Raw genomic sequence first — 24,652 nt, forward strand, 5'->3', positions numbered from 1 at the left:
GGTCAAGAAACGGAGATGAGCACCTACAGTTGGACACGATTGGACAGGAAACCTTTACCTTTAATTTTTAAGGTTTGCGTACTACAGCTACATAATCCCCAGCCAAGATCAGCTATTTTGACCTATCAATCTAGAGGACATATTTTCACTGGCATTAGATTCTTACACTGAACTGACCTATAATATTACTTACTAGTTGATAACCTAATAAGGCATTGCCCAGGTATTTATTTATAGGAGGAAATGTCCAGATCAAACATAATTTCTAATGTTGGGTTTCCCCCTTTACCAGAGGGAGCCTCCTTGTGGAGTTCTGTGAAGCCGTTACCATGGCAACTCCACTGTGCTGTACATTAGAAGCCATTTTATGGCACAACAGGCTGTATCTTAACAGAACTCACACTCTGAGGGGTATTAGGGGTGTCTTACCCCCACAGTAGTTTTTTCCAGAGAGTACGCTCAAGGTGTTCCAGAGTTATGCTGACAGACAGACACACACACACACACACACACACACACACACACACACACATATATATATATATGTCTTTGGTTAACATACAAACACCCGCGAAAATCTCAGAAAACAAATTATATATATATATATATATTTGTACTGTTGCCTTTGTTACATTTGTGTTGCAATTGTGCTGATAAATAAATAAAGGGAGACTAGTATAGATCTATTTCAAGCTATTTAGCTCTCACCAGCTAGCCATACCCTTACTGGGATTTGAACCTGTGCTGTATTACATATTAGGCAGTTGTGTTAGCCATTAAGCCACAGGTTCTCCTCCTTTATCAGCTGAGCCAGGGAAATAGGTATGTATTTTGTGTCACAACCCCTGGTATGCCCAAAATATGGGAGGAAGCATACTGCTTCCTTTCTCTGTCTATCGGCTCATCACAAGAGACCATCCAGACAGAAAGCCATTATTTTTACTGTTGCCTTTGTTACATTTGTGTTGCATTTGTACTGATAAATAAATAAAGGGAGACTAGTATAGATCTATTTCAAGCTATTTAGCTCTCATCAGCTAGCCATACCCTTACTGGGATTTGAACCCATGCTGTATTACATATTAGGCAATTGTGTTAGGGGTATATATGAATGATTTCTTTTTGACTGGGTCAAAAAGAGGTCACCCCTGACTTACAGGTAATCCTTGACGTCCAACAGTTCATTTAGTGACTGTTCGAAGTTCCAACAGTACTGAAAAAAAGTGACTTATGACCATTTTTCACACTTACAACTGTTGTAGCATCCCCCCCCCCCGGTCACCTGATCAAAATTCAGACGCTTAGCAACTGGCTCATATTTATGACGGTTGCAGTGTCCTGGGGCCATGTGATCACCTTTTGCAATCTTCTTAGAAGCAAAACCAATGGGGAAGCCAAGATTCGCTTAACAACTGTGTTGATTTGGATTGACCACGAGATGATATTGTGGAAATACGGCATATTCAAAGACGACAGGGCATCCTGATGGACCCTTTTGGTGTGCTGAGGTTTCTATGGAGTCCAGACGTCTTGCTACATAAGAGAGAGACAAAGTGATGGTAGCACGATGTTCTGTAGCCGTTTAATGATGGATCTGAGTTTCTTGGGGTTTTAAGAAAAATTATTTTTCAGCGCTTTAAGTCTGCTCTTCGGTAATGAGTTTGGCAATGAACATTGTTTGCTTGACCTTCAGCAAAGCCCAAGGAAACCAGTAAGAAAACAATCCCTTGAAAAGATATTGGAAAATATCAATTATATATAACACTGTTTCTTCTCTCCGTCATGTCTTATCCTCTTATTCCCCCAACAAATTACTGATGTTTCAAAGGAAACGGGAAACTGGAGATGGTAACCGTAACAACCATGTCCAAACGAACCCTCTCGGAAAGGTTCAAAAACAATCAACGGAGCCTTCCTTTTAATGAAACCTAAAGATATTGCTGCATTATCACTGCTTATGCCTGATTCTCTCTGTTTCTATTTTGGTCTTCCTTAGGTCCAAAGCAAAAACGTTACATGAAAGAATCCCTTTGGCTGGGCTCAGCAAGCTGCCGAACATCCCACAGATTGCAAAGGTAGGTTGCTTGGAGTGATACCCATAAAAGATGATGGAAGTGATCATTAGTACCCTATTTCCCCTGAAAATAAGACCTCCCCGGATAATGAGCCCAATCAGGCTTTTGAGCTCATGCACTAAAATAAGCCCTCCCTCCAAAATATTGCAGCACAGCAACAGCCACGAGGTGACCACACTCGCTGCCTCCTGCACCTCGAAAATAATAAGACCTCCCCCAAAATAAGGCCAAACACTTATTTCAGGGGTCAAAAGAAAATAAGTCAGTTCAGTTTCAGTTTCAGTTTATTGTATTTGTATGCCATCCTTTTCCCCCGAAGGGGGACTCAGGGCGGCTCACAACTCGAACCGGGGAAGGGGAATACAGACAAAAAATTTAAAAAACAAACATAACAATATATAATTTAAAACTCACAACAGTCATACCATTCGAGACGGGGGCAACAGCTCTTTAGCCCCAGGCCTGTCGGAACAGCCAGGTTTTGAGGGCTTTGCGGAAGGCCTGGAGGGTGGTGAGGGTTCGAATCTCCACGGGGAGTTCGTTCCAGAGGGTCGGAGCAGCCACCGAGAAGGCTCTCCTCCGGGTAGTTGCCAGTCGACACTGGCTGGCGGATGGAATTCGGAGGAGGCCTAATCTGTGGGATCTAATCGGTCTAGTGGAGGTAATTGGCAGCAGGCGGTACTCTCAAGTACCCAGGTCCAATACCATGAAGGGCTTTATAAGACCCTGTCTCATTGAGTTTTGGTGGCGTATCTTCCGTAATGGTAAAGCCAGTGGTGGGATTCAAATAATTTAACAACCGATTCTCTGCCCTAATGACCAACTGGGTAGGCGTGGCTCGGTGGTCATGTGACTGGGTGGGCATGGCCAGCTCAACATAATTCACGTTGATGGGCGCTTCGCCTTAGCTGTTACAATGTCATAAGGGTTAACCGGAGAGGCAGTTTCTGTCAGCAGGGCAATAAAGATTAAGCTAGAAACAACACCAGAATGTTTCCTTCCGGCCTTCCTTACAGGATTAGCCCTGTAAAGTGGGAAAAAACAAAAGGAGATTTCTTCCAACAATCAGTTCTCCGAAATGTTTAGAAAGTTACCAACCGGTTCTCCCGACTAGGTGCGAACTGGCTGAATCCCATTGCTGGGTAAAGCCCAGCCTCTAAAATCTCAGTCTACCATGTTTTCCCCGAAAATAAGACCTGTCTTAATTTCAGGGAAACACAGTAGATTGAGATTTTTGAGGGTGGGCTTTACTGTTACAGAAGGTACGTCACCAAAACATCAATGATTGCAAGGAAAAAAAAGATCATGATGGAAGCAAGAACTAAACATAGACAAAAACATATAATCTGGAGTGCTTTGACTCCAAAGGTGTCTTTGGGGGCGGACAGTTGAAGAGGATAGTGAGTGGTGCGATGGCCTAGAGGTAGAGCTCTCGCCTCACCATCAGGAGGCTGTGAGTTTGATCCTAGGTAGAGGCAGATATTTCTCTCTTTGGGCACACTGAGAATATATCTTCTGGTTTAAAAAAAACTCTCTGCATTGGTGACAGGAAGGGCATCTGGCCAGTAAGCACTCAGCTCCGTTCAGTTGCTCAGACTCTACCCCGGAAGGGATTATGGGGTCATTAAAAGAGGGTGATGAATTGAGGATAGTGGTGTGGTAAAAATGTGCAACTAGAAATTAGATCAAGAATAATTATATTTCATATTTATTGTTCATATTTATTGAGGCAAGTTATAAGTGGCTCAGTGACTTAATGGCACTGGAGATGATTTCTGCTCCAGTGGTTCAAGTCCTAGCATTGCCTGTCGGGGTTGAGCTCCTATCACTTACCTCAGCTTCTATCCACCTAGCCGTTCAAAAACATGTTCTATGTGAGTAGATAAAGCAGGTTCCACTTCAGTAGTGGGGAAACGAGCTGGTCCTTGGTACAGACAGTCAGATTCCTGCCCTCTGAACCTTCCCGGTTGCAATGCCCATTGGCGAGGTGGCTCCGGGGAGGGAGGGAGCTTGGATGACACTGCAGGAAGAGCGGCTTGTCCATCTTTGTGGTGCGAAGCCAGATCGCCCCCTTGTGGTGCATCATGGGACGTGCGTGAGCGTTTCCTACAACAAAGTTGGTACCTTGGCAGCTAAACTACTGTTTTGCAATTGCATTGTGGCCTCCTGGCAAATGTGGCAATGCCTTACGCTAATAATAATAATAATAAACCAGCAGTGGTAATTCCAGTGGTAATTGGCACACTGGGTGCTATTCCAAAAGCACTGGAATTACATTTAAAACAGTTAAAAATTGACAAAATCACCACCAGTCAAATGCAAAAAAAGCTGCACTGCTTGGATCTGCACGCATATTACGAAAATACGTTACGACGTCCTAGGCCCCTGGGTGGGGCCCGACTAGTAACCAATGCCAAATCCGGCGAAACAACTGGCCGCTGTGATACAATTGTATAACAACAACAACAACAACAACAACAACAAGGCAAATTATTATCATCAAAAAATATTTAGGTAGGGGAAAATTTAGAAGGGTTTTGCTGTCTCCCAGAGCCTCACCTATTCCTTCATTGGCTTAAATCAATGTCATGATGTATTCCGCATTTGTGGTACAACAAAGAAAGTGATTTTGCTCATTTTGTATCATCTTTGACTTCCCCCCTGTTTGTAAACTGCAATGTCTTTGAGCGCCTAGTTTCTCACTCACCATTTGCTGCATTTCCAAACAGGCCTTCTGCGATGACGCCACGGGATTAAAGTTTCAACCTGTGCTCTATCCCAAGGTGAGCTAAGCAGTGATGCAAAAACCTAATTCTGGAAGGAAATTGATGTGCAGAATTAAACTATGCTAGAAGACCTCCAAGGCCCTTTCCAGCCCTCTGATTCTATGAGCTGCACGCACACAGGTTTATCTCTGCAGAACTGAAATACACCAGTCTGGGAAGGCTGCCCCAATTCTAAATATCGCGGCGAGGCACGAGAATGGCCAGGAGAGAGATTTTCATCAATTTTGCACCATATATGCCTCGGAATTGTCACCTGGGATTAATGATACATTCCCCAGGGCACGTGAAAAGAGAATGCAATTAGATCAGGGTTCGATTAGTTTACCTGCTTTGTTAGACTTCTTCTTGAGCCCAACTCAACAAAGAAAATATATGAATCGGAACCTAAAAGAGCTCTATGGGAAGAGGATGGTTATCATAAAAGCAGGCTAAAAAATATGATGAGGGGAGTTAGTGAAAATATGGATGGCCTTGTTTGTTGTGGCCCTCCAGCGGCCAGCATAGCTGGCAGCATACTCGGACAGTGAGAAGGTTGGGAGGGAGGAACATGGGCCAGTCCTGGAGTCTGGGGAGGGATCTGTGTTGGACGCAGAGAGGGCACCAGGACTGTATGCCAGTTATCAGCTGCCTTCAGAGTTAGACATCAGTGAGGCAGATGAACAGCTGGAGCCTGTTCCCAGTGTGCACATGTGCAGAGTTGCCAGATGAAGGGAACAGCTAAAGAACAGGGGTCGACTTGGGAGTAAGGCCACAGGTGGACGGTGAATGGCCCCTCCCAGAGGAAATAAAAGAGGAGCAAAGGAAAGTGGAGTTTGCAGGAGAAAATTAATTCACTTATTGGCTTGTGACTCTTTGAGACTCCTTGCCAAGTTTAGATATTGGCCTGGCAGCTCTCCAAGCCAGATAAGGTCTGTGACTGTGAATCCTCCCTTGAAAGACTTTACTGGATATGAATGAGCAGAATTCACAGTAAATTAATACAAGGGTTTTTTGTCAGAACCAGGAGTTTGCTTCATGCTCTTGGGAATCCTCCCTTGAAAGACTTTACTGGATATGAATGAGCAGAATTCACAGTAAATTAATACAAGGTTTTTTTGTCGGAACCAGGAGTTTGCTTCATGCTCTTGGGAAGCCTAGGTCAGAACATTGTTCTACTTTTTAAGATATGTGGCAGAAACTTAGGTATTGACATAAAAATTTGAATTGATGCTAGCTTTTGGGGAGATCAGACATCTAAAGATGTCAAGCAAAGTCATTTTTGACTTCTCGGTTCTGCTGATGGAATTTGATCAGAAGTTTCCACACCAGATGTTGCAAAAGGAGGAGGTTTGAATAGCTACAGAGAAGGATGGTATGATGATGGATAGAAAGACAGAGTTGAGAAGGGAGCAGCTTGAGGAAAAAAAAAAACTTTCTTTGTGAGATCCTTGGTGCTTTCTGAACTCGGTGGTTTTCTTCCAGACATTTCATTACCAAACTAGGTAACATCATCAGTACACTAATGAAATGTCTGCAAGAAAGTCACCGACTTCAGAAAGCACCAAGGGCCCGAGTTCAACTTTGAGCTACAAGTATTCTCTTCTAATAAAACCTTACTTGGTTTGGAGTGTGTAAAGCAGTGGACTTCAAAAATTTCAGCAACGGGTTCTCTGCCCAGTTGCTGGGTGGGCGTGGCCATGGTGGGTGTGGCCTAGTCAGCCTCCTGCACCATGGCAGGGGGAGGGGGACATTTTCGCCTTCCCCAGGCTCCGGAGGCTTTCCTCGAGCCTCTGGGAGGGTGAAAATTGCCTCCCTGTGTTCCAGAGGCTCAATTTTCTATGAGGGCCCTGCACTTACTTCACATCCAAAACTGGCCATGTGGAGACTCCTGGGAGGGGCAGGTTGGGTGGGGCGGGGCCAGCCACGGTGAGATTTGGAGGTTCTCCGAACCAGCCATAACATTAGCTACGGGTTCTCCCCAACCCATCCGAACCCGTAGTAGCTCACCCCTGAGTATGTCTGAAAAGCCTCATTCCAAACAGGGGAGTCTTGTCAAAACCAGAAAATGTATTCCTGGTTTTGTTGTCTTTGTTGGGTCTCTTTTCTACACCCGGCACAAAGAGCTTTGGGAAATATAGTTCACTGACATTCCTCAGGCTGTACTATAGAAATAGGGCTCTGAAAATATTCTTCAACATTTTAGGTAAGGAAGTGAGAAATGAAGCAGAAGCTTCAGAATACAGGGAAAGGCATTCGAATATTGGCTTGAATCCCAGAGTGGGATTCAGCCAGTTCGGACCGGTTTAGGCGAACTGGATGTTAATTTTACATCTGGTTTGCCAAACCGGTAGTTCCAAGGCATGGCTGGCCCTGCCCCTCCCACTCCGCCCCTCCCAGGAGTCTCCACGCAGCCCGTTTTGGATGCCAGGTAAGTGCAGGTTCTGGGAGAGCGAAACATGGGTCTCCTGGAAGTTCCGGAAGTCCGGAAATGGGCCTATTTCCTGCCTCCAAAGGGCTTCCACAAAGCAGGCCACACGTACAGAAGTAGTTCTAAAAAGTTTTGAAACCCACCACTGACTTACTCCTATTTCAGGCATCACAACTGATTGTATCCTACGATGAACATGAACTTAACAACACATTCAAGTTTGGGGTGATTTACCAGAAGTTTAAACAAGTGAGTGACTATTTTATTGGAACAATAATATTTCCGGGGTTCTGTTGGTGATTTGACAGTTTAAGAGAAGTTTTTCTCAATCATAGCAACTTTTAAACGTGTGGAGTTCAACAATTTTTTTTGTTAAAATGATTATTATATACTATTAATGTTCACACACACACACATACGCGCACATGTGTGTGGGTGTGAGTGTGAATAATTGCATTAGATAACTATATAGAATTGTAACTATACTGCTAAAATGATACACTTTTTTCCCTTTTTTTTTTTTTACCTTTTTAAAAGACTTTTTATGTGCCTTATATTTGTTTGACAATGTGTACACTTCTAACTTTGTGGGTTTTTTGTCATTATTTTAAAAAGCAATAAAACAACAAACGAGCCAATAAAAAAGAGCTTGGAGAATTTATTGATCCAGCTCCACCTATGCTGTTGCAAAAAAGAAAAAAAAATATGTAATCACCCTTTTGAACATCTCTCTCTCTCTCTCTCTCTCTCTCTCTCTCTCCCTCCCTCCCTCCCTCCCTCCCTCCTTTCCTCTCCCCCTCTCTCTCTTGTAAACAGTTAGTGACAATAGTTATTTAGAGAGCAAGTTGATTACCTCTCACCATAATAGGAATAATCTTTTCCAAAATGTAGTTTTGCTACTGGTGGTTTCAAAAATTCTATGATTTTTGTTTGGAATTGCTTCATCTTTCCAGACACAGGAAGAAGAATTGTTTGGGAACAATGAAGAAAGCCCTGCCTTCAAAAACTTCTTGAACTTGTTGGGAGAAACCATTACACTACAGGATTTCAAAGGGTAAATTAAGCTCCTCCCTCCCTCCCTCCCTTCTTGCTTTCTCACTTTTTCCCTCCCTCTCTTTCTCTCTCTCTCTCTTTCTCCCTCCCCCTCCTTCCTTCGTTCCCCCTCCCTCCCTTCTTGCTTTCTTGCTTTCTCTCTCCCTCCTTGCTTTTTCTCTTCCTCCTTCTCTCTTTCTCCCTCCCCCTCCTTCCTTCGTTTCCCCCTCCCTTCTTGCTTTCTTACTTTCCCCCTTCATCCCTCCCTCTCTTTCTCCCTCCCTCTCTCCCTCCCTCCTTCCTTTCTTGCTTTCTCCCTTCATACCTCCCTCTTTCTCTCTCCCTTTCTTTCCCTCTCCCTTTCTCCCTCCCTCCTTCCTTTCTTGCTTTCTCCCTTCATCCCTCTTTTTCTTCTTCCCTCCCTCCCTCTCTCCCTCCCTCCTTCCTTTCTTGCTTTCTCCCTTCATCCCTCCCTCTCTTTCTCCCTCCGACATCTCTCCCTCCCTCCTTCCTTTCTTGCTTTCTCCCTTCATACCTCCCTCTTTTTCTCTCCCTCTCTTTCTCCCTCCCTTTCTCCCTCCCTCCTTCCTTTCTTGCTTTCTCCCTTCATCCCTCTTTTTCTTCCTCCCTCCCTCTCTCCCTCCCCCTTCCTTCCTTTCTTGCTTTCTCCCTTCATCCCTCCCTCTCTCCCTCCCTCCATCTCTCCCTCTCTCCTTCCTTTCTTGCTTTCTCCCTTCATACCTCCCTCTTTCTCTCTCCCTCTTTCTCCCTCCCTCCATCTCTCCCTCCCTCCTTCCTTTCTTGCTTTCTCCCTTCATACCTCCCTCTTTCTCTCTCCCTTTCTTTCCCTCTCCCTTTCTCCCTCCCTCCTTCCTTTCTTGCTTTCTCCCTTCATCCCTCTTTTTCTTCCTCCCTCCCTCTCTCCCTCCCCCCTTCCTTCCTTTCTTGCTTTCTCCCTTCATCCCTCCCTCTCTCCCTCCCTCCATCTCTCCCTCTCTCCTTCCTTTCTTGCTTTCTCCCTTCATACCTCCCTCTTTCTCTCTCCCTCTTTCTCTTTCCATCTCTCCCTCCCTCCTTCCTTTCTTGCTTTCTCCCTTCATACCTCCCTCTTTCTCTCTCCCTCTTTCTCCCTCCATCTCTCCCTCCCTCCTTCCTTCCTTCCTTCCTCCCTCCCTCCCTCCTTTCCTCTTTCCTAATACCAAAGGTATACCTCCTATCTGGTTTTGGTTTCTTTTCAGCTTTCGAGGTGGCCTGGATGTGACTCATGCCCAGACAGGCACAGAATCTGTATACACCGTGTTCAGGGACAGAGAGATTATGTTCCACGTTTCCACCAAGCTTCCCTTCACGGAGGGCGACACCCAGCAGGTAAGCGAGCTTTCTCTTTCGAGATATGATATCAGGGCGGCACAAGGGATGAAGCGGTCAAGTGAACATTGTGTAACTGGCCGTGGAAGGAAAGGTGTGAATTGCTTTTGGCCGGAGTGCCCATGTCTTGTGATTGAATAACCTCCCCAGGGAAGTTGCACAGACAGATGGATGTTAGTTTTTGCTTTTTTTTTAAGACAAATTTTGGGGAGGGCAGATCTGGCCAGCAATTTAAAAGCAACAACAGCCCTCAGCAACCCACGTTAACTGCAGAAAAATAGGCCCATGTCTATGTGTGCGTATAAATATTTGTGTTTATAATCAGCGGTTCAAATCTCACCGGCTCAGGGTTGACTCAGCCTTCCATCCTTCCGAGGTGGGTAAAATGAGGACCCAGATTGTTGGGGGCAATATGCTGACTCTCTGTAAACCGCTTAGAGAGGCCTGAAAGGCCTATGAAGCGGTATATAAGTCTACTGCTATTGCTATTGCTATTCTGTCTGGAAATGTGTTGTTTAAAAAGTGCCATTATCAAAAGGAATTGTGTATGGAAATTCCCATGATTTTGCATAAAGGCTTTTTTTTAAAAACAAACTAGCTCAGTAATGGCTAACCTTTTTGCCATCACATGCCAAAAGTGGGGGAAGCACAGGGGGAGGGCAGGGAAGTCGTGCATGCACATGACCACCACCACCCCACGCATGCACGGGCAACATCCTTGCCCTCCACCCCAGCTTTTGGCGCGCAATGGCACAGTGGACCCATTTTTCGCCCTCCCCAGGCTCCAGAGGCTTTCTAGGAAAAAAATATATATAATTTTTTAATTATTTTTTTCCTATAACACCTTACAGTCATTAAATCAACATTATTATGTCATCATACCTGTACATGTAAATATTATTTTGCTTCTGTGTTTATAAACCTTTATACACAGTTCTCTCTCTCTCTCTCTATATATATATATATATATATCTATATCTATATCTATATCTATATCTATATCTATATCTATATCTATATCTATATCTATATCTATATCTATATCTATATCTATATCTATATCTATATCTATATCTATATCTATATCTATATCTATCTCTATCTCTATCTCTATCTCTATCTATCTATCTATCTATCTATCTATCTATCTATCTATCTCTATCTCTATCTCTATCTCTATCTCTATCTCTATCTCTATCTCTATCTCTATCTCTATCTATCTATATCTATATCTATATCTATATCTATATCTATATCTATCTCTATCTCTATCTCTATCTCTATCTCTATCTCTATCTCTATCTCTATCTCTATCTCTATCTCTATCTCTATCTCTATCTCTATCTCTATCTCTATCTCTATCTATCTATCTCTATCTCTATCTCTATCTCTATCTCTATCTCTATCTCTATCTCTATCTCTATCTCTATCTATCTCTATCTCTATCTCTATCTCTATCTCTATCTCTATCTCTATCTCTATCTCTATCTCTATCTCTATCTCTATCTCTATCTCTATCTATCTATATCTATATCTATATCTATATCTATATCTATATCTATATCTATATCTATATCTATATATATCTATATCTATATCTATATCATCTATATCTATCTCTATATCTATCTATATCTATATCTATATCTATATCTATATCTATATCTATATCTATATCTATATCTATATCTATATCTATATCTATATCTATCTCTATATCTATCTCTATCTCTATCTCTATCTATCTATCTATCTATCTATCTATCTATCTATCTATCTATCTCTATCTCTATCTCTATCTCTATCTCTATCTCTATCTCTATCTCTATCTCTATCTCTATCTATCTATATCTATATCTATATCTATATCTATATCTATATCTATCTCTATCTCTATCTCTATCTCTATCTCTATCTCTATCTCTATCTCTATCTCTATCTCTATCTCTATCTCTATCTCTATCTCTATCTCTATCTCTATCTCTATCTATCTATCTCTATCTCTATCTCTATCTCTATCTCTATCTCTATCTCTATCTCTATCTCTATCTCTATCTATCTCTATCTCTATCTCTATCTCTATCTCTATCTCTATCTCTATCTCTATCTCTATCTCTATCTCTATCTCTATCTCTATCTCTATCTATCTATATCTATATCTATATCTATATCTATATCTATATCTATATCTATATCTATATCTATATATATCTATATCTATATCTATATCATCTATATCTATCTCTATATCTATCTATATCTATATCTATATCTATATCTATATCTATATCTATATCTATATCTATATCTATATCTATATCTATATCTATATCTATCTCTATCTCTATCTCTATCTCTCTCTCTCTCTCTCTCTATCTCTATCTCTATCTCTATCTCTATCTATATCTATATCTATATCTATATCTATATCTATATCTATATCTATATCATCTAATCTATATATGTTGTTATATTTGTGCTGATAAATAAATAAATAAAATTATCAGCACAAATATAACAAATGTAACAAAAAAGGCAACAGTAAAAAATATTGGGTTTCTGTCTGGATGGTCTCTTGTGACGAGCCGAAGGATAGAGAATGGAAGTGTGACCTTCCTCCCATATTTGGGCATACCAGGGGTTGTGACTTTATATATATATATATATGCGTGTGTGTGTGTGTGTGTGTGTTTGTGTGTGTGTATTTTCAAACTTGTAATCAGTGAAGCTGGGCTTATATAGTTTTATCCAGCTGTGTGTGTCTGTGTGTGTGTGGGGGGGGAATGGATGGGGCCTGAGGAGGAAGTCACTACACTTGGAGAGGGAGAGCACCAGCAAGGAGACCACAGGAGGAGGCAGGAAGCCAAGCAAAGAGCCATGCTGGACCACACACACTTTCCCCCAGCCCCGGAAGGATCCAGCCCAGCTTCACTGATTACAGGTTTGAAAAGGCAACGTGGCTCTGCCTGCAATCAAACTACACTTGGGGAGGGAGAGCACAAGCGAGCCAAGATCCTTCCCTTCAGCCTTTGCCCAAAGCTCCGCACAGCATCAGGAGAATGAAGTTTGAATTCCTCCCCCTTCCTCCGACCCACACGTACCTTTTCCAGCTGCTTCAGAGAGGACTTCCAACTGTGCTCTTGCCTCGTGTCCTCTGAAGAAGCCCCGCCCAAAAGAGCGCCCTCTATTATGAGGCAGGAGAACTGCATGCCTCACCTACATCTGGACTTTTAAGGCTTTTAACCCTTGCTTGACTCTCTGCTCCAGCGATCATAAAATGCCTAAAAGGTCAGACTAGATAAGCCATGCAGTTTTTCTGCCTCATAGTAGAGGGCGCTTTTTTAGAGGCTTTTTTAAACAGTTAAGCAGAATCATCCACAGTGAGGCAGCAACTAGCTCAGTCTGACCTCAGCTCTTGCCTTTTTCCTTTTATATATTTTTTCTTTTCATGATGACAGTGGTGAGGCTCTGCCTCCCCTGCCTCACCTGACTGCAGGTCCCTGCATGCAACCTTTAACTCCTGATTTGTTTTCAAATTTCCTTAGATGTCTAAAATTTTACTATATCTAATCATTTTCAATAGATCTAGTGTATTGGGATGTGTTATGGCTTCCATAGTGGAAAGCCATGTCGGTATTTTCATGTAGTATTTTTCTCTAATTTTATTCCAGACCTGTATCAGCGCATCTCTAATACAGTTCTATGGAAGTATTTTTGTTTCTTTTTACCCTCTTCCCATAGGAAAAAGTGCCATCCCGTTTGCAAATCATGGCCCTCTAATGTTAGTATTCTTTTATTTTTTTAAATTGATCCAATCCCTAATCCATGTTAATGCTGCTGCTTTGTATAAAGCTCCCAGTCAGGGAGTCCCATACCACCTCTGCTTCTGTCATCCTGTAGAGCTTTTAACTTTATCTTGGCTTTCTTCCTTTGCCATATAAATTTTAATATAATCTTGTTCAATTCAACAAAAAAATTTTTTTAAATTTTATGGGATTGTTTGAAATAAGTATAATAGTCTCGGTAATACATTCATTTTTATCGCTGCTATTTTCCCTAATAATGATAGTTGTAGTTTCCCCCATAATTCTAGATCTTTTTTTTACTTGTTGCACTAATTTTGTATAATTATTTTCTTTTATAGTTGAGCACTTTGCAGTTAGCCATATTCCAAGATATTTAACTTTCTTTGTCACTTGCAGTCCTATTATTCTTTCTAATTCTTTATTTTGTTCTTCCCTCAAATTTTTAGTTATCATTTTAGTCTTTTCTCTGTTAATCTTTAACCCTGCTACATCTCCATATTTTTCTAATTCTCACATTAAACTATTTCCTGTTTCTAGCAGATCTTCTATACCAAATCATCTACAAAGCCCTGAATTTTATACCCCTCTCTTTTAATTTTAGTTCCTCTTATCTCCGAATTTGTCTAATTCTTATTAGCAGACTTTCAAGCGTCAGGATAAATAGCAGAGGTGATAGTGGGCAACCCTGCCTTACTCCTTTCATTATTTTAAAGGTCTCTGTACTTTCCCCATTTAATAATATATTTTCCCTTTGGGTAGAGAATATCGTTTCTATTAAACTTTCAAATTGGTCCCCTAATTTCATATTCTTAATTTGTTGCATCATGAATTCCCAATTTAAATTGTGAAATGCCTTCTGTGCATCCAGAAAAACAAGTGCCACTTGTTTCTCTGGATGCGCCTCATAGTACTCTAAGATATTTGCTACTATTCTGGTATTATTCCTAATTTGTCTTGTTGAGAGAAATCCATTTTGGTCTGGATGTATATAGTCATTTAATAGTTTTTTCATTCTCTCCGCTATTATTATTGTGAATATTTTATAGTCGGCATTTAACAATGAGATTGGCCTATAGTTTTGAATCTGTTTTTTATCTGCACCTTCTTTAAATATTCATGTAATATGTGCTTCCCTCCATGAATCCGTTTTTTTTGCTTCCATCAGTGCCTCATTATACATCTCCAACATCAAGGGTTCTATCAATTCGTTCAATTCATCTATTATTTTATACCATTCTGCTGGAAATCCATCTGGGCCTGGCGTTTTATTATTTTTCTGTTTTTGGATCGCCTGTTCCAATTCTAGCTTCATTATTTTTTTTGACAACATTTCTTTCATGTCTTCTGTTATTGACAGTGTTTCTTCTCCATTCAGATATTCTTTTATTTGTTTTTCATCTGCTTGTTCCCCTTTATACAGATTCTCAAAGTACTTGCATGCAATCTTTTTCTTCCCTTCCATTGTATGTTGTAATTCACCAGTTTCCTCTTGAAGTTGATGCATTAATCTTTTTTCTCTCTCTTTTCTCAATCTGTATGACAACCACCTCCCTGGTTTATTTGCTTGCTCAAAGAAGTTTTGTTTTGTTAGTTTTAGCCCCTTTACCATTTCTTCCTGGTCTGATATATTTAATTTATGTTTTGCTAACACCCAAACCTTTCTAATTCTGTCATTCTGTGGCTTATTTTGTAATTCTATTTCTAAGTTTTTAATTTCCTCCTCTAATATCTTCTGTTGTGCCCATTTCTCTTTGTTTCTTTTTGCTGAATACGCTATAATAATTCCGCGGGAATAAGCTTTCATGGAGTCCCATAGATTTTGTATAGATGTTTGTTCTTTTGTGTTTTCCTTAAGGAATAACTCCAATTCGTTTCTACATTTTTGAATAAATTCTTTTTCTTTTAATATTTGCAAATTTAACATCCATCTTCATCTAGGTTTTTTTCCTTCCCAGATTATTTTAATGGGTTGTGATCCACCCACGTATTTGGTAATATTTCAATTGTATGTATTTCTGCCCCAATTTCCCCGTTCATCCATGCCATATCAATCTGTGACTAAGATTGATGTGGATTGGAGTAAAAGGTAAATTGTTTTTTTCTGGTTCCATTTTTCTCCAAATATCTATTAAATTTAGCTCCTCCATCATCTCAAAGCAAGTTGTTGGTAATACTTTTTTTTATTTTTAGTTTTTTTGTCACGTAATCTTCTTTACTGTCCACTATGGCGTTATAATCTCCTATTATACAAATATTCCTCAATCCAATTTCTCTAATTTTTTTCACATGGTTTTTTATAAAAGTCCTTCTGATTTTCATTTTGGGCATATATTGCTACCTGTAGTAGTGATTTTTGGTTTATCCCTATCTCTAACATTAATATTCTTCCCTTTGGGTCTGCATAAATTACATTTGTCTTTATCCCATCTTTAACATATATCGCTATCCCTTTTCTCTTTTCTTCTGCTGATGCTGCATATAATTTTCCTAATTTAGGACATTCCAGGTATTTTATATCTTGTTTTTAATGTGTGTTTCCTGTAATCATATTATATCTGCCTTTTGTTTTGTTAATTTTGCCCAGATACGCTTTCTTTTTGTTGGAGAATTTAAACCGTTAATATTTACTGACGATAATTGAATTTCTTCTTCCATCCTCCTAATTCTCTGCCTGTCTTTATTTTTTATTAACTCTAGTTTCTTTTTCGCCTCCTTGTTTTTGGTCTCACTTCCTCCTCTCTCTGTTGTTCTTTCTCCTTGTTCTCCTTCCGTTGTTCTCTGTTGTTGTTCTTCCTGGCTTCTATATTCCAACTCCTCCTTACTGCTCTGCTCCTCTTCCGGGCCTACTAGTTGCTTATATCAATCTTGTGCCTTCTCCAGATTGTCAACTTTAATCCTTTTCTCCTGCCAAGTTACCAGCATCCCTTCGGGTACCAACCACCTAAATAGTATATCTTGTTTAATCAGTTTTGTCACCAGAAATCGATAGTCTCTCTGTTGCTCCCTCACTCTTCGCGGGATTTGTTTCAGGGTTTATATCTCTTTCCCTTTGTACACCATCGGCTCGTCTCTTGTTAATCTATAAATTATATCTCTCACTTTTTTCCTCACGAATCTAATGTGTACTTCTCTAGGCAATCGGTGTCTTCTGGCATAATTAGTGCTTACCCTGTATATATCGTCCAATTCATTTAGGATCTCATGCCTGTCTCTTTGTAACATCTCTGCTATTAATTCCGACATTATCATTTGTAAATCTTCCTCTTTTGTCTCTTTTACATTCTGGAATCGGAGATAAAATGCTGCACGATCCATTTCCAGGTGGATGAGGGAGTCTTCTAAGTTTTTGCTTGGTGTTTTCATCTGCTGTTCAACTAAGTCTAGTTTCTTCTCTGTTTGTTCTGTTCTTTTTTCTACCGCTTTTATTGACTGTTCATTTTTTTCCAGTGTTTGTTGTATTATTCCCATTTTATCATCTAATTTCTGTATGTAGTGTTAGGTAAGCTCCCCGTTGGGAGAGTGAGTACGTTCAGGGAAGTCTTGTGAGAGTTGTGTTGGAGAACACACAAACCAGCATACAGAGACACTGCAGTTTGAATAGGCTTTTACTTTCGTGGAAATAGAGGTATCAGTGTCCATCAAACAGTCCAAGTCATACACGGATAATTCAGCCAGGCGTCAATGTCTTTCAGTTAAGGGATAATCCAAATAACATAGTCCAGTATCATATAATCAGTTCGGTACACAAAGTTTGCTAACAGTTGCAAAACTTACAATAGCTCAAGGCACTTTCTAACAGCCAGCTTCCAAAACACTCAGATCAGATCAGCCCAGCATCTAATGAACAGAGAGCTAACAGTCATTCTGGCTCCCTCTTATGGCCGATTGAGGAAAACAGTTGTCTTTTTCCCGGCTTTCAGTGATGTTGTGATACTCGCCATCTCTTTTTAAAAAAAATTAAAAAAAATTTCCTATCAATATTCTTTCCCTCCTCTTTTAATCACAATCCTAAATTTGCTACTAATAGGCTATATACTGTTACATTAGATATTACTGATAATATAATATATATGCTTTGCTGTTAAGTTTTTTAAAAATAATTCCTTAACTTAGCTTGTTCTATCTATAATAATCCAGAAAAAGTAGTCCTAAAGCAGTATAAGCAACTTAAATAATCTCTCTCTCTGTATATATATACATTATTCAATAACAACCGGTAATAATAGGAAGGAAAAAGCAAACAGAGAGAGAGAAGCCTCAGTATTCAGTACTCATTTATACCAACAGTGCTATATCTTAAGAATGCAATTATTTTATTGTATCCTTAGTGTAATTACTGCAATTAATCTAGATAGATATTTATAACCATAGACCTATATATAAGGATATCTGGGCTACAGAAAAATAAATAAAAATGACATCAGTGAGGAAAGAAGAAATATTTATTCCTAAAAGCAAAACAGTTTGCCCAGGGTTGAAATGCTACCGGTTCGGGCCAGTTTGCCCGAACCGGTAGTAAAAAATGCTTTATTTTTTTTTAAAAAAAAAGTTCCGATGATTGCGTGACACAGCTGATTTTTACCGCTGATCATCGGAACCTTTTTTTCAATTTTTTGTTAGCATTTTTAAACTACCGATTTGAGCAAATAGATATTAAAAACTGCTTTAAAAAAGTTTTAAAAAGGTTCCGATGATCAGCTGTGCGACAATCAGCTGCGCCACGCTTTATATTATATTATATAGCAGGAAATCCTGCTTTCTAGTGAATCTAAATCATGTGGCACAGCTGTTCCCCCCTCCTCACTGTTCTACTTACCTTTGCAGTATCAGAAAAGACTTGTACACATGAAGTGTACCAGCAGCAGACCTCAAAGCATTTCACCCCTGAGTTTGCCTTTAGAGGCAAGCTGCAGAGAAATAGGGTATAGCAGCAGATTTCTATAGGGGGAGCTGGTGCAGGATGAAGTGTCTAGGTGTTGATTCTAGGGTGATACTTGAGGTATGTGTGTATGTGTGAGTGTGTAGGTACGTTTATTCTTGTGAACATACAGTTCCTCCAGGAGCCCGAATTTAATGGAGCTTTCCTGTCCAATCATGTCCGACTATAGGGCAGGGTGCTCATCTCCGTTTCTTGACCGAGGGGACCAGCATTATCCAAAGCCATTTTCCCTGGTCATATAGCCAGCATGACTGTATGCCAAAGGTGCAGGGAATGCTGTTACCTTCCATCAAAATGTTACCTATTAATCTACTCACATTTGCATGCTTTCAAACTGCTAGCCATGGCAGGGCAGTGGTTAGAGTGCAGTACTGCAAGCTACTTCTGCTGACTGCCGGCTGCCTGCAATTTGGCAGTTCGAATCCCAGCAGGCTCAAGGTTGACTCAGCCTTCCATCCATCCGAGGTGGGTAAAAAGAGGACCCAGATTGTTGGGGGGCAATAGGCTGGTTCTGTAAACCGCTTAGAGCGGGCTGTAAAGCACTATGAAGCGGCATATATCGTATTTTTTGGAGTATAAGACACACTGGAGTATAAGATGCACCAAGGTTTTGAAGAGGCAAATTAAAAAAAAAGTTTTTGCAGCCTGCAAACCTTCCAAAAATGGTCCGGTTTTTTGCAAAAATGGCCCGTTTTCCCCCCCAAAAAGGGCATGAATGGCCTTTAGGAGGCTTGTATAGTGCTCCGGTGGGGATGGGGGTAGGGCAAAAATGAGCAAAAAAAAAGGCATGGATAGCCTTTAGGAGGCTTATAGAGTGTTCCTGGGGGCTGGGGGGGGGAAATTGAGCAAAAAACGGCCCCTTTTTGCTCATTTCTACCCTCTCCAGCCCTCAGGAGCTCTCTGAAAGCCTCCTACAGGTCCTGCACAGCCATTTTGGTGAACGGGGTGGGGTTTCGGGAGGCCAAAAATGCTGTATTCAGTGTATAAGACGCACCCAGATTTTCAGCCTCTTTTCTGAGGGAAAAAGGTGCATCTTATACTCTGAAAAATATGGTAAGTCTAAGTGCTATTGCTGTTTTTAGGCCAGGCGTGCTTCACCTTCCTGTTATTAGACTTAGAAAAAGTCTGCTGTGATGAGTAAAAATAGGGATGTTGTTTCCACTTAAGAACTATCACCTGGAGATGTTTTTGTCTCTTTTCTTTTAACCTTCCTAGCTTCAGCGGAAAAGACACATTGGCAACGACATCGTGGCTATTATATTCCAAGAAGAAAACACTCCCTTTGTTCCGGATATGATTGCTTCGAATTTTCTGCACGCCTATATTGTCGTTCAGGCAGACAATCCAGAAACGGATAATACGTCCTATAAAGTAAGTGGGTGAGAAAAGTAAAATGTGTGTGTGTGTCCCCTGGTTTCTGTGTGCGTGTGCCCACATCTGTTTTCCATCTTAACAAATAAGCACTTTGGTGGCTTTGAGAAATGTACCTGTTTGACCAGAGATAAAGAGTTCCTGCTAAGCTTTTGTGAAAATCGTTATTTATTCTGGGAGAAGCAGCTGGTGCCCTCGGCACTGTTGTCTAGCCTATCTGCACATTGGCAGGAAATGTCATTTAATGCCCAGAGGCGCGTAGCATACATCTGTCCTTGAAGCCTTAGCAAAATCAAGCTTGACTGAAGGTTGCAGAGCAGGTGGCCAGCAGGCTTTAATGGGCATTATGCCCATTCTGGGATAATTTGCAGATTATTGTGAGTCAGTTGCTTTGCCACCCTGTTGTCCCATATCGGAAGAAAGTGTACCGGAGTTATTTTAACAGAGGTCATCTAGTCCAACCCCCTGCCCAAGCAGAGGCCTTACACCATTTCTGACAAATGGCAGTCCAATCTCTTAGACATTTAGACATTTAGACATTTTATTAAGATTTATAGGCCGCCCTTTTCCCTGAGGGGACTCAGGGCGGCTTACAATCACAGGGAAGGGGGTGCAATATCAAAAGACAAACAATGTGCGAACAGAAGAAAATAATAAAACACAACTTTCATTCAACAGTCAACACTCGGGCGGGTAAATTGGGAACCTATCCCCAGGCCTGATGGGAGAGCCAGATCTTGAGGGCTGCGCGGAAGGTCTGGATGGTGGTGAGGGTACGGATCTCGACGGGGAGGTCGTTCCACAGGGTCGGAGCTGCAACAGAAAAGGCTCTCCTCCGTGTAGTCGCCAGTCGACATTGACTGGCGGATGGGATTCGGAGGAGGCCCAGTCTGTGCGATCTAATCGGTCGGAGGGAGGTAATCGGCAGAAGGCGGTCTCTCAAGTACCCAGATCCACTACCATGGAGTGCTTTAAAGGTGGTCATCACTACCCTGAAGCGCACCCGGAGTTCAATCTCTTCTTGAAAGCCTCCAGTGATGAAGCTCCCACAACCTCTGAAGGCAACTTCTGTTCCATGGGTTGATTGCTCTCACTGTCAGAAAAATTCTCCTTATTTCCAGGTTGAATCTCTCCTTGTTCAGTTTCCAACCATTATTCCTTGTCTGGTCTTAGGGTGCTTTGGAAAATAGCTTGACCCCTTCCACACCGTGGCAGCTCCTCAGATATTAGAACACTGCTATCATGTCTCCCCTGGTCCTTCTCTTCACTGGACTAGCCATGCCCAATTCATTCAAGCATTCATCATATGTTTTATCTTCCAGTCACCAACAAACGGGCAACCAATTCAGCTCTTACAAGACAGGTGACATTGGAGTCACATGCATGAATCTAAGCTTGCAGAAAACCATGCAAGATGCAGGTTTTCATGGCAGCTTGCGTAGAAATCCCTTCTCCAATTTTTCCCCACAACAGTCCTGTGAAATTGACTGAGAAACTGAATAACAGAGTTGGGAGGGACCTCATAGGTCATCTAGTCCAATCCCCCGCCCAAGCAGGAGACCTATTTCTGACAAATGGCAGTCCGATCTCTTTTTAATGAAACTCCCACCACTTCAGAAGGCAACTTCTGTTCCATGGGTTGATTGTTCTCACTGTAAGAAAATTCCTCCTTATTTCCACATTGAATCTCTCCTTGTTCAGTTTCCATCCATTATTCCTTGTCTGGCCTTCAGAAGCCTTGGAAAATAGCTTGTCTCTCTTTGGGCATTTTTCTGTCTTCATCACTATACCAAACTTGCTCTTTTATAGATATTACAGAGCTAGAATCTTCAGGCCATTCTTGGTGTGCAGATGGGTTGAGATTCGTATTTGGCTTTTCATGGTAAAGGAAATAAATGTATCTATGCAAGCAGCTAAATTATGCTACAGGGTATTCTTTCTATGTCAGTCCTTGGATCTCCCTCCCTCACAATGGACCTAGTCCTAGTGGTAGTCAGAAAGACTGGAACTTGGTCAAAAGGACCAATACTTCATGATCTAGAATATTACACTAGTAAGAATTACTAGGAACAATGGATGGAAACTGACCAAGGAGAGATTCAACTTGGAAACAAGGAGGAATTTTCTGACAGTGAGAGCAATCAACCAATGAAACAGTTTGCCTTCAGAAGTTATGACAGCTTCATCACTGGAAGCTTTCAAGAAGAGACTGGATTGGCATCTGTCAGAAATGGTGCAGGGTCTCCTGCTTGGGTGGGGTGTTGGACTAGATGACCTCCAAGGTCCTGTCCAACTCTGTTAATTTGTTAAATCCATTTGTATCTGCATTGTAAAGTGGCTTGCACAGTTCAGTTCATAAATAAAAGATGTAAAATTAACAATCAGTTTGGGGATTGAAAGACATGTTTCAATTGCTCGGTTTGGAAAACAATATGGTTAAAGTAGAATAATGAATATTCAGAGGCAAGAATTACATTTTCTCCATTTTGGACAGATTATAATCATTATGTTAATAGCAACGGTTTTGTTGGCTTATGAAATACGGAAATTGTGAGCCGTTTTGGACTTCTGTGCCTTTTATTTTAATTCATTTAAAATAGAGTATTGTGGTTTGTTGCTCAATCAGCCAGGTGTTCTGATTGGATTTGGCATTTTTGTCTACCTCTTGAGGACTTCCCATGAACCTCGGATAGGCCCATGTGGATGTGTTAAAGGTATCATTGTAGGATGGAAACTGTTCCTATTAGAGCTGCCTTTTGCAATTGACCGATGGTGATTTTGTCAGTGTCAATGGTGTTGATCCAGTGGTAGGCATCCAAGGTGCCTATTACTGTTGTTGTTAGTTGTGAAGTCATGTCCGACCCATCACGACCCCATGGACAACGTTCCTCCAGGCCTTTCAGTCCTCTACCATCCTCTGGAATCCATTTAAGCTCAGGCCTTCTGCTTCGATGACTCCATCCAGCCACCTCATTCTCTGTCGTCCCCTTCTTCTTTTGCCCTCCATCTTTCCCAGCATTAGGCTCTTCTCCAGTGAGTCCTTCCTTCCTATTATTCTTTTAGCATTACTATTATATTATTAGTGGGAACGCGGTGACTCAGTGACTAAGATGCTGAGCTTGTCAATCAGAAAGGTTAGCAATTCGAATCCCTAGCACCCATTACTTGTCCCAGCTTCTGCCAACCTAGCAGTTTGAAAGCACATTAAAAATGCAAGTAGAAAAATAGGAATGCCCTTTGGTGGGAAGGTAACAGTGTTCCCTGCACCTTCGGCATTTAGTCATGCTAGCCACATGACCACGGAGACGTCTTTCGGGCAGTGCTAGCTCTTCGGCTTTGAAACAGAGATGAGTACTGCCCCCTAGAGTCAGGAATGACTAGTACATATGTGTGAGCGGAACCTTTACCTTTATTATGTTATTATTCATATTAGTTTTTTGTATTACTCCTCAAACCATTATATGTTCTTTGCCTTTGGGAGGGAGGCAGGGAGGGGATGTTGAGGGTAATGCCCGCCATATGGATCCAGACATCTTGCCAGAAATCTTGCCATCTGCCCAGAAGTGCAGAACTCACTGGTGTTCAATGACTTCACCAACCAGAGGTTCTCCTTGGAAGGAATTCAACATCAGTTAAGCTGGATCAGTGTCTCCAGAATCCTAGTGACTTACATCTGGGTTACATTGTTGGCAATGATTATGGCAGTGATTAGCCCTTGTTGCCCCATTCTGGAATAATTTCCAATTTCTCAGTCTAACCCATAACTTCTGGAGAGTTTGTAGTAGTCTCCTATCCAAGTGGTAATCAGGTTTGATCTGCCTATTTTGTTTAAATCAGTTAAGGCTGGCTAGATTCTGCTGCTTGCCAAGGCAGCCCTTTCCAAAATGCAGTTAATTGAATTTCATTTCATTTAGAATCATCTTTTCTACTATCCACCTGCTTCCAATTTTTTCCTTACTACCTTGACGGATTTGATTGCTTGGTTCTGGGGTTGTTTTGGCCTTTGATACTATAATGGAAGACAGGGTAGTCCCAAATTTTCTTTGCTGCAATATTATAGTCAATAGCTTCCTTTCACACAAAATACTATGTTAACTCAATGGGTTATGGTGCTATTTCTCAGCTTTGGCAAATTTAAGATGGGTGGATTTCAATTCCCAGAGTTCTTCAGCCAGCCTTGCTGTCCACCTATCCTAAATTTGCCAAGATTAGGAAACTCTGGGTTAGGAAAACCTCTGGCTGAAGCATTCACACAACAGCTTGGTTAATATTAAGCTTGATGGTGTGTGTGTGTGTTTTAGTGTGTTGAGTGGATGACATCCATTTGGCTAGACTGGAGTTTGAGAGGCTAAAATTTCCACAATCAGCACACAACTCAGGGAGGCCTTTGATAGTAGACCTAAAGTTGCAACCAGACAACCACCCAAGGGAAACAGATTCCCACAAGCCAAGAAACAACAGAACAATGATATTAACATGGCGACTAGGACATTTAATGTGTTAGAATATTCATGAGTGGGAGAGACATGATAACAAGGTCAGCCAATGAATAGCATAGCAACTAAGTCAGCCAATGGGAGGTGAAACAACTAGGGGCCAGGGCGTGGTTTAGCCTGCAACCTTTTGTGTATGTGCAGAGAATTGAAACAGAAACGTAAGCTCTCTGTCTGCTCTGAACTCTGATATGAAACTGTTGTTTTCTGCTTGTGTTCTGCTTGTAACTTCTACCACGTTGAAATAATCTACTATTGGTATTGTAACATTTATTCATCTGTTATTATGTGTGTAAAGAAGTTAATGAATCCAGCTGAATCAGTTATGTGTGTGTCAGGGGTGGGTTCCGGCTTCTGTAACTGCCTGTTCATTCA

The 24,652-nt window shown here is 41.2% G+C and overlaps 1 protein-coding gene across 2 annotated transcripts in view; it reads left to right on the forward strand.

The window, feature by feature from the left end:
- The window catches only part of RAP1GAP2 (RAP1 GTPase activating protein 2), a 110,177-nt gene that overhangs the window by 38,856 nt on the left and 46,669 nt on the right, over positions 1 to 24,652 (forward strand). For both annotated transcript variants that reach the window (XM_087717187.1, XM_087717188.1), the window contains exons 7-12: positions 1,997 to 2,075; positions 4,805 to 4,858; positions 7,434 to 7,517; positions 8,222 to 8,322; positions 9,539 to 9,668; positions 19,629 to 19,784. In XM_087717187.1, the coding sequence (XP_087573313.1) occupies positions 1,997 to 2,075; positions 4,805 to 4,858; positions 7,434 to 7,517; positions 8,222 to 8,322; positions 9,539 to 9,668; positions 19,629 to 19,784 (604 nt within the window). The remainder of the gene's footprint in view (positions 1 to 1,996; positions 2,076 to 4,804; positions 4,859 to 7,433; positions 7,518 to 8,221; positions 8,323 to 9,538; positions 9,669 to 19,628; positions 19,785 to 24,652) is intronic.

Source organism: Thamnophis sirtalis, unplaced genomic scaffold, assembly GCF_051295495.1.
Source record: "Thamnophis sirtalis isolate CommonGarterSnake01/CBP01778 unplaced genomic scaffold, rThaSir2_p1.2 scaffold_6, whole genome shotgun sequence".
NCBI classification, from domain to species: Eukaryota; Metazoa; Chordata; class Lepidosauria; order Squamata; family Natricidae; genus Thamnophis; species Thamnophis sirtalis.